Source organism: Caretta caretta, chromosome 9, assembly GCF_965140235.1.
Source record: "Caretta caretta isolate rCarCar2 chromosome 9, rCarCar1.hap1, whole genome shotgun sequence".
Lineage (NCBI taxonomy): Eukaryota > Metazoa > Chordata > Testudines > Cheloniidae > Caretta > Caretta caretta.
The window spans coordinates 101,003,961-101,014,627 of record NC_134214.1 but is presented as its reverse complement, the minus strand read 5'-3'; the positions used below and the strand labels follow the sequence as shown (position 1 = coordinate 101,014,627).

Sequence of the window (10,667 nt, the reverse complement as noted above, 5' to 3'; positions counted from 1 at the left end):
TTTGAGCAAACACGAGCAGTAGATCTATTGCTCAAGTCATTGTGACTCAGCGAAGCTGGTAAGTGGTGTAAATATATGATACCATCAGCGGACATACAGCAATTTAACCTTCGAACACCTGGCAAGTTTATTTTGATTTGCTGTGTGCTGGCCAGAACATCAGGTCTATAGGAGTAAATGGCTACTACTGAGTTGTCTATTCACTGAAGCACGAGAGATAGAAGTGGACATTTCAGCACTGGACACACAATGTTGGGGCGGCTATTGAAAAGTAAGCCTCTTGTCACAGGTATTTTGAGAGCAACCGATTTCTGGAGGTGTCCATGTACCAAGGATGCTCAGATATTGTTACAGACAAGAAGAACGCTTTGTAACAAAGCGGAGGCCACAAAGAAGGTTATTTCTCAAACAGCTATTCCAGGTGGGTAGAAATGTTTTGTTCTGTGTTTCACATAATTTACAGTAAAATGGCTAGTGACTGACCCGTTTCTCTATCCTCTAGCTAAGCTGTGGAGATTCTGTATGTTCTTTGTGGGTACCACAAAGTCTCTGAGACAGAGTCTCTGGCAGCCCCACCTTTTACAGTGTACATGGACAATTTCTTAATTTCCATTTAAAAATAGTCCTGCTTCCATCAAAGCAAATGTTCCCAGTTCATGGAAGTAAACTAGTTAAATTAAAAAACAAACCAGCCAGGAAATAGATGTATCTATTCATGCCCTAGTAATGAAGTCCTAGAAGAGAAGCTATTCATATTATTGTAGGCAGTCGGCCGAGGCTGGTGGAGCTGCTATTAGACTCAGGCCTTGCAAAGTAAATTGTCACCTTAAGTTTACAAATATACCCTGATAGCAGCTCTCAGGTACCCAGGGTTCGTCCTGTAGCATCCAGGTAGGTCTCAACCCAGCCTCTGGCAGCGGGGTCTCTCCCCCAGCTCTTCCAGCAGTGGGAGCGTTAGAAAGTGGGAGAACTATGGCCTCGGTGCAGGAAGGGTTTGGGTCAGGCAGCGCCGAGGTTCTGTGTCCCTGAGGGCTCCTGCAGGCACCAAGTGAAGGTAATGTTTTCAGGCACAGAACGATGGCTAGGCAGGAAGCGGACTGAATTGCACTCCCTGGGCTAGAGAGACCTGGAGTGGGGATTTATCTTGAGAGAGGGCAGTTCGTGCTGGCACAGCCTTCCCATGGGGAGAGGTGGCTTGGAGGGTGGGGTAGCTGCTTGGCGCTCCATATGAGCCCTGCTGAGCAGCTTCTCCAGCAGCCATGATACCCGGTACCTTGCAGCAGCTGCTCAGCCACCTCCACCCCTACCAGTGTCACCCCTGGCTGCCGAGGTCTCCTTTCCTAACCTGCACTGCCAGCTTTCAGCAACCTGGCCTGGGGGAGGGGGTGGGAGAGTGGTCTGGCTGCCTGTCTGAATGGGGGCTGGCCCTGACAAAATTCCCCTGGAGCTTCAGCAGCCAAGAGTCGGGGTGCAGGGTGGAGGCTAGTAGCCATTGGGGATCTCCAGCTGACTCCCTGGGGATGGCTGATTGCCTGGGCTTCCAGCCCTCCCTGCCTTGCAATGGGCTGTCATCCTGCCCCAGCCTGCTGGTTTACAAGCCTGCTCTGCTGTCACTGACTCACCATGCTAAGAAAGCCAGCAGTGTGTCCCGCACCTCTGAACCACACCTCTCCCCAGGGCTGGGACAGTAAAAGCCCCCCCCCCTCCCCCCGGGCCCTTCACTGTGTGAGAAAGGGGGGCAGGGTTTATACTCTGAATTTTTCAGCCTCTCTCAAAACTGGGGTGAAAGAAAGGCCTTGGTCAGAACAATGTGGTGTTATTTATCCAGGTAAACTCAGCAGGGAATGATGGTCTTTGTCTTCTGTCTCCTAAGTCTGTATGTAGCTTCAGAGTGCATTTCATCCAGGGAGAGCAGCAGTGATTGTGACCACTAGCAACGTGGGGAGCTCAAGGGGAGCTGGCCACATCAGCTGCACCCCGTCCTCCCCTACCCCCACACAGAGCATTATGTGCTTCTAACGCCACTCTTTATTTTCAAACTCAAGCAGCATAGTCTCGGCTCAGGGGGGTTGATTTTCTCCTGCCTTGTGCCTCAAGTTGTCACCTACAGCTCCACACGGCCAGAGCAGATTCCTCGGCTCACTTCTAACTGTGCGGGATAGAAGGCCGTGGAAAACCAGGTGCTCTGGCATCCGGCTGGCCATTTCTTGTTATTCTTTCACAGTGGGCTTACTTCAACTGGCCTCATTTCAGACCCAATGTTGGGAACGCATTTCCAGGCTGGGGCACAGAACTTACTTTGTAGTGACACATGTTGAGAGAGAATACCAATGGGCTCCCCCGGATAATTTCGTGTGGTGCAATGCATCCTAATGGTTGTGCCTGTCATTGGCTCTCATGAAAGCATGTTGTCAGCCTCCCAATAGACTGTATCTTAACACAACCTCCCTCCTCATTCTCTTTGTGGAATGGCGACATTGTCAAGGAATTAACACAGCAGACAGTTTGCTAAACCTCACTATTTTGAGCATTTAAAAACAAGACGAAACAGGAGACAGGGTTCCTGGTCAACAAGACTCTCTTCAGCAAAACATCCCACTCCGCTCTCAGAGTCAGAGCATCTGCCTGGGGGAGAGGAATGGGAAAGGAAGATAGATAAGACCTTTGAGGAAGGCAGGCATGGGTCCAGGACATTCTCAAGTTCTGGCCCAGAGCAGAAAGATTCAGCGGGAACCAGAGCAAGTGGGGAAAGGGGGCAGAGATATCAGAAAGCCCTTGTGCTCAGTGTAAAGAGATATTGGGGAGAGTATGGGAGGCTCTGCAGTGACTGGGTGTGCCCCGTGGTGGTCCCAGTCTCGGGGAGGGGTAGAAGGAGCATGGAGGTGCTGGACTGGAGAATCCTGGGAAGGGTTGGGGAGGAGGCCAATGTTGGCAGTGGCCCTGGGGCAAACAGAAAACAGGGAGGGTTGAGTTTGGGGCAGCTGGTTCAGGGGCATGGCAGTGGAAAAGCACAGACTCTTCCATGGCAGCAGGGCGGTGTTCTGAAGTGGTGCGATTATACCCCTGGCACAGAGGAAGAATGGGCAGACGGACACCTTTTGTGGACTTTTTGTTTGGTGTTTGTTAACCTTGGAAAGGGAGAATTTTTTGCTGGTTTGGCCCAAGCGCAAAACTGATCTAGTCACACCAGCAAAGAGGGGAAACTACAGCAGTGGCCATGCCTGGCGATGGAGGAGTGCGACTCTGTCAGCGCGGGGCAGGCCTGAAGTTTGTTCGGTTCCGGCTCGGTACCAGAGCAGCCTCTCCTGCAGCTGCACATTGTGTACTAGATGCGGCAGCTAACACAGATACAATCAAATACAAAGAGATGAGGAGGAGGAATTGAGCTGTGTTTCTGACTTCCGAACACTGAACTGGAAGGGGGTGGGGGGGAGCATCTCCTTGTAAATCTCTTGCTTGACCTGTGTGCGGTAATGCTGAAAAGCGGCTATAGTTTCAGACCAGCAATTTATTTTGGGGCTTTCTTTCTACAAACATAAATAATGTACAGTCTGTTTTTGCTGCAAAGCTTTTCCTGGGAGCCATGTGTGTTGTTGATTTCAGTGAAGGGAATTACTGGGGTGGGCGAGACACTTGCCATTTACATCTGGGATCAAAGTACAGATCAAGCCATTCACCGTGGTGGGGAGAATGTCACTCTGACCTTGTGGTACGTTTTCTGTGACGCTGCCCTCAAAGAGAGAAAGAACCTTCGTTCCCTCGCCATTCATCCGAGGGCTCCAAGCAAAATCAGCCCACAGCGGCCAGGCTGCAGTTAACAACAAGGCACTTGGAGCCAGTCCTTGGCTGTGTCCACACTAGACTCTTATCCTCCACCCCCCCCCCCCCCCCCGCAGCACCATTTTTAATAGAACATCTCAAAATTATTTCTTTGAAACATTTTTTTTTATGGAAAAGGCTCATAAATGGAATGGAAATTCCCTCCCACCAAAGAAAAAGTTAATTTTTCCTTCCAACATTTTTTAAATTAAAGATTTTTCATTTCATTTATGGGCTTGATGCTGGACTGATCTAACGTCCCTTCTGGCCTTAAAAATCTGTGGGTGAAATCCTGGCCTATTGCAATCAATAGGAATCTTGCCATTGACTTCAGTGAGGACAGGGTTTCATCCTATGTATCTACGTTTTGCCCCCGAATTGGAAAAATCCATACAATTCATGACATGAAATCTTCTAACTTCTTGTAGTGTTGTCGTGAACATTGCACCATTGCAGCTTGCTTGGCAGAGTGCCCATCCAGAAAGTAGACTGGCCACTGGTATTTTAACCATCGCTGGCAATGGTTAGACTACACAATGACTAAAAAACCCCTTTCATCGTTGCTAGCACCAGCTGAATTGCAATGGGGGACAACTACAAAAGAAAATGTCTAGACAGGGCCCTTGAGTTGAGTCGCTAAATCTCATTGATCTTAATTGAGGGTGGGTTTGCCCTTAATGACAGGTGTCCTCGAGCACATGAAGCCCTTCTCTAAACTTTCAGCCCAAGGCTCTTTTTCTTTAAATGCAGCTTTTTACTTCCACTCTTAACTTAGCTGATGACTTTCTTTGGTACTATCTTTTACAGGCCGTGACACATTCAGAAATGACAGGAGACCTACAGCATTTGATAAAAAGATATTATTATGGGCGGGACGGTTTAAAAAAGAGGAGGATATTCCAGTTCTAGTATCGTAAGTAGACCTGTTTTCTTATGTTGTCAAAATCTCCACCACTGGGTATGTGTGGAACGGCCAGTTCAAACCTTCCCTTGCGTGGCCAGTCGCCAGCGCTACGCTTACACAATGAGCGTTCTTTTTTCTAATAGTACAACAGGACGACGTGACCGTGAATGAAATGTGTGGGCGCACTGCTGTCTCAGTACAAAAACGATACAAGCCCATCTTGAAGCAGTCGCTTTTTTTGCCAACTCTGTAAGGTGAACTGAGTTAAATTGCTCTGGAGATTAGGAATTTCAGAAGAGGACAGAAATCATTTTTGACACAAATTGCTGGGTAGCTCACAAATCACTGAGCTGCCTAATGTCCATTTCAGGGTACGTGCTTTAACCACTGTTCTGAATCGGGAACATCCATAGCTTTAGCAAACAACGTCTGAAGTGAGTTTCCATCAGGCCAGTTTATATTTTCATTTCCCTATTTAGATCTTTTTTTGAAAAAGAACATCAGTTCAGTGTGTAGAGACGTTAATGCCACCTGGTTTTTAACATTGGTGTGTTTATGTGGTGGTGGTGGGCTTCTTTACCGGGTCCTCAACACATGCTTTCCCCATACAGATGTAATTAAAGTCACTCTTTTGCTACAGTTTCATGAGTGATTGGCTTAAGCTGTCATGCTAAAATGTCTATTGCAAGAACTAACAGTCGAAGAAGTGCCCTCAGTCATCTGCAGAGCCCAGTAGAAACATCTCAGCAATGACTATGAACAGTTAACAAGTCTCTGGGAAGACTGCATCTACCATCTACAGCCTCAAGGACCATTTCAAGCAGTCCCCTGGTGTTAGTAGGAAGGTGTTTGGGAAAACTGCCAAGGTGCAGGGCTGTGATGTCTGAGCTGCAAGGACACCTCACTTAGTTGAGGACCCTAAGTAACAGAACTGCTGGGACCAAGCTTATTCCTTGAATAGTCCCAATCATTTTAACATGGGCATGGGTTTGCGTAAAAATGCCAATGCCTGCAGCAAGAAAACCCAGCATTTACAGACTGCTTGTTTGCCACCTGCCACCTGCCCACAAGCACACATCTTTCTTTGTGCCCATGAGTGCAGCACCGGTGGTATGTTTTCCCCCTCATGATGTGTGGAAGGATTTGCAATACAGTTAGTTGTTGCCTAAGATCATGTTTGACCTGCTGTGAGATTTTGAAGCTCCGGGAAGTGACTAGTTCACTCCTCATGATAGCGACCGTTGTGGACACTTAACACAATTGAACACCAGGAAAAGAAACATCAAACAAAGATGTCTTCAAAGTGGGTGTTCTAACATAAAATATTCCCCTGGGCTCTCTGCTGAAGGAGGGGAACAGAGTCAGTGGGGAAACATGGGGGTTTCAACAAGTGGATTGATTCTAATGTGTATTTGATTTGGGGGTGGGGTTAGTGCAGAATCTGCCTCTTCCTGTGTCTCAGATCTGTTCCGTTTTCATATTTGTTTTCCATTCAAGGCCCTAATCCTGCAAGCAAGCACAAATGGGCTTAACCGCGCTGTGGTAGGGAGTCTCATTGAGACCCATGGGACCGTTAAAGGTCTCCAGGTGTTTACAGGATGGCCCCTGAGGTGCTGGCGATCAGTCACCACTGATGCCCAGTATAAAACATGGATTATAAGGACACGGTCCAGATCAAGTCAAGGGCAGAGCATAGCTCAATGTCCCAGGAGCAGGGTAGGAATCAGACAGTGCCTCTGAGAATCACAATTTGCTTCCTGACTTTTCCTCTGCCCACCTGCCTGTGCAAGAAGTGGCTTCTCTCCCCACACTGGCTCCCACGATGCAGGTGACCTGCACTGGGGAACGATGCTCACTTAGCCCTGCTGAGAATCTAGCCCTGGAGTCTGCTATTAACAACGTTTGTTACTTGATGGTCACAGTTGCAGATGCGCTGGGCTTCATAAAATCCTCCCAGCTGGTGTGCTACTGTCCCGTGCTTTAAGCCTTCAGCTGCTGCCCACTCGCTTCCATCCTCCTCGCAGCTGCTGGACGGCTTGCTTTGCTTTGGCTGACTTTTCTACGTTGAAAAGCGCCTCGTGCAGGAGCTTTTCTTGGAATGTGATAGGATGATAATGACAGACCCAAGGGGGGGGTCGCCATGAGAAGCAGCTGCAATGTGAAAGCTTCCCTTAATCCTAGCCAAGACTTGCGTTCCTGGCCCAGGCCAGAGCGCCATGTTGCCCCACCAAAGGTAGCATTAGCCGGCAGTACCATCATTCGTACGTATCAATGGAGGTCAGACCCCCATCTAGTTTAAATCAGCACAGTCAGCTGAGGACGTGGCGCCCTGGATTTCAGTCATGAAAAGGATTAAATTGCACTCCGAGCTCTGCCACTTGTCTGCTCTTCACTCCTGAATGGGTCAGGAAAAGGCAGAGGAGCAGCATTCATTCCCTGGTGGGCCCCCTTCAGATGTTTGCTTTATGCAGCGTTTGGCTAAACCCCTCAGGCAGCAGCTAGTTGACTGTTAACTTCTCGTTTAACAATCCATTAATATAAAGAAACCAGAAGACCTCTGACCAAAATAAACTGCCACTGGCAAGAATTGTGCAATTCTTTAAACAACTTTCCCCTCTTGCCCCCCCCAACCCTCTTGTTTTATTTCATGCTGTTGTCATTTGACCAGATATCTGCTCTGCCCTTCTGCAGATCTGAAGTCATCAAAGCTGCTACGAACAGAGCGAGGATCAAAATTTGCTACATCACAATGGCCCTGACTCTGCTAGGCTGCTTGGTCATGATCATCTCAGGCAAGCAAGTAAGTATGTTTGTACTGACTGGTCAGCAACCGCACTGTTTGACCGGTGCAGATACGACTTTTTTCTTAATAAATACAAAGGTTTTTTGAGCAAATACACATTAACCAATATATTAGGGATGATGAGTTACTTACCACATGTTTCTGGCTGTAGTATGGTATTGGTGATGTGACTTATTGGACCATTATTCTTTCTGATTGACTTTGCAATAACCCATTGCAATGCAACTTTAAAAACCAGTTATTTCTCTGTGGCTCAGTATAGGTCCTCTCCAAAGAGAATGGACAATTCCTACTGACTTCAGTGGGCTTTGGCTCAGGCCTAAGTGAGACACTGTATCCATTTCTTTCAGGCCACTCAGCCCATTCTTTCCCCAGTGCTGTGGGCTCACACTCCCCACTGAGCAGACCACGCAAGCTCGGCTTGCCCTGGAGGAATTGTCATTTGCGGCGGCATCGCTCAGCAGCTGCTTGATGTTCATGCTGCCCTGCTGGTTGTGAGGTAGACCATCCAGCGCCGTGGTCTAATTACACACGCATCAGCTGTGTGCAGTGACCATTCCTTGCTGGGCTGGTGTGACCCTTCTGATGAGTGACAGCACAGAAAGAACACAGCCTCCAGAAACGTCAGCTCAGCGTAGGTGGGAACAGGTGGCCTCCTGGCAGGGATGGGAAACCTTGATGTGGAAACTGGTGGCCTGAAGCCTATGAGTGAAATAAATTAAACAAACAGGGATGGGTGGATGGGCTTTGGAAGCAAACAAAAACAACTCCAGAGGGTCTCTGCTTCTGGGTCTTTCAGTGATGAAAGCCCCCCCCCCCCGCCCCAGTTTGTCCTAGATGTTTGCATGCCTTTGGAGCAAAGGCAATATGCTTTCTCTGCTAATCAGAGGCTCCAAATGCTGACAATTAGGTGAAGCAAGGAAATCTATCTTCAATAACTTCTTTCATTGTAAAAAATCAAAAGAACACTGAAAGCAAGAGAAGCAAACAAGTGGGATATTTATTGTTGGGGAAATTTTATTGTGCAAATGAGATTCACCGTTTATGTTCAAAGGCTGTGAGAAGAGAGGACACGCTGCTGAGGATGAATGCTGAAAAGAAGGCCATGTGGCGGGCTGAAGCAGAGACAGAACTGGAGGCAGCTGCAATGAAAACTCAGTGATCAAGGCGGGATTGATTTTAGCAGCCAGCGACAAGTGATTTATAGATGTGGCACACGCACCTCCGTTCCGCTAACTCTTTGGAGCTTCTTGTCACGGCAAAGATTTCCGACAGAAAACTGGTTACTCATGAAATTTGAAACCCTAGTGGAAATGCCAGCAGACTTGGTTAGAAGCCTTCTGCTGATCTCTGAGCTTTTGTATAGGCCTCAGTTGGCGAGTCAGAATCAGTATATCGGCTTTTTTCCAAACCGACATTGGCCAGCTTGGAATCAGCTGAAAAAAAGGACAAGGGTGGTTCAGAGGGTTGGGTGCTAGCCTGGGACTCTTGAGATCCAGCTTCAGTTCCTTGCTTTACCACTGCCTCCTTGCGTGACTTTGATCAGTCACTTACTCTTTATGCCTTAGTTCCCTATCTATAAAATGGAGGTAATAGCATTTGACTACCTCACAGGGATGTTGTGAGGGCAAACACAATAAAGATTGTGAGGTGCTCAAATACTGTGGCTAGCGCGAGGCCAGAAGCAGTTTTCTCACCCTGTGGGAATTGTTGAGGTTTCAAAAAATTTTCCCATCCCAGATCAGGATGAAAAGTTGAAATCTCAAAAATTTTTGCAAACAAAAACAAACAAAACCCACAATATTTGGGGGGCAATCTAGGTATTTTTTATTTCAATTTTGCCTTTCCCCCCCTTTTTTATAAACCTTTTTTTAGTCTAAATTTACTAAAATTTTGAAATGAAAAGTCACTGTGACTCAAAACCCCCAATACTTTCTGGATAGAAGATGCTGAAATGGGACATTCTGACAATTTCAACTCTTCCTTCCAAAAAGTTTTTGAGTTGGGAGATTCGTCAAAATCAACTGTGTTTTAGCACAAAAATGGTTCAGTGAAAAATTCCTCACCAGGTCTAACTGCACTAGTGGGAGCCATATACATTTCTTAGATAGAAAACTTCCTGGCATTTCTGCTGAAGGATACCCCCATTCTAAATACAGAGCCAGGCACTCAGTCTTTGGAGGGACAAAAGCAGTATCACTAAATCAGAGCAATCCAAACGAACCATATTCTAGCAGCTTGCTTTAAAGGGGTGGTGGAAAGCTTGGTAAAAGTGACCTTCCAGAGCCTATCTGCTGGGGGGAATAATGGCTGAGCTGAATTTTAAAAATCACTTATGCACAAATCTAGTCTTCACCCCCACCCCTAAAAAACCCCTAAGTCTCCTCTCTGTGGGCATGCTTAGCTTTGATTGGCAGTAGAATGTGTGTACTTCCTTAGCAGCGGGGTGGGGAGCAGGCAAATCGTGGATCAGCCAAGCAGGGAGGTGTTCACGCTCCCTGTGGACCTATTTTCACGAGGGAGAATGTGGTGTAGCATCAAGCTGGTTTGGGTTGGTCCACGGGAGCAGCTGGGCCACAGCCAGTGGGTGTAATATCAGGGAAATATCAGCTCAAAGGTGCTGGGGCCAGAGAAGATGCATCTGCAATCAAGCAGTTCTGCTGCTGACCTTGGTGGCTGGGTCCCTGGGCAATGGTCTTTATCTCAGGATACCTGCCCTTATGTAGAGACGCACTGTCATGGCAAAGCGTTTTGCCTTGTTGCGTTGCCCTGTGGTTTTCTTTTTAATTCAGGTCATTGCCTCACATGAAAGCGCCTAATCACTTGTCTAGTTCTGATTGTAGTCAGAATTAATTGTTAATAAATTATTTGCTAAATTTGGATTTTCTGGTCACTGTGGTTCATTAATTTGTGATAAAGCAGCTGTCCAATTCCACCTAAAATGAAGGCATCTTCTCACAGCTGCACTGAAAGTGTCACCAATGCCTCTTGGCTGATGTCTGACAGCTGGGAGACTATGCTAATGAAATATTGAAAGTTACATTTCCACAGAAGTGATTAAACTTTCAGACATGAAAATGCATTGGTTGGGATGTGTGGGGTAACGACCTCAAACACCTTGCATTATTCATGATCTTTTGG

General features: G+C 47.2%; 1 protein-coding gene across 1 annotated transcript; it reads left to right on the top strand.

The window, feature by feature from the left end:
• Positions 1 to 249: 249 nt before the first annotated feature.
• Positions 250 to 10,351, top strand: LOC125642697 (protein FAM162B-like). The gene is made up of 4 exons (XM_048864390.2): positions 250 to 421; positions 4,627 to 4,732; positions 7,415 to 7,523; positions 8,581 to 10,351. The coding sequence occupies exons 1-4, from the start codon at positions 250 to 252 to the stop codon at positions 8,686 to 8,688; spliced, it is 495 nt and encodes a 164-aa protein (XP_048720347.1). The 3' UTR covers positions 8,689 to 10,351.
• The last annotated feature ends 316 nt before the right edge of the window (positions 10,352 to 10,667 follow it).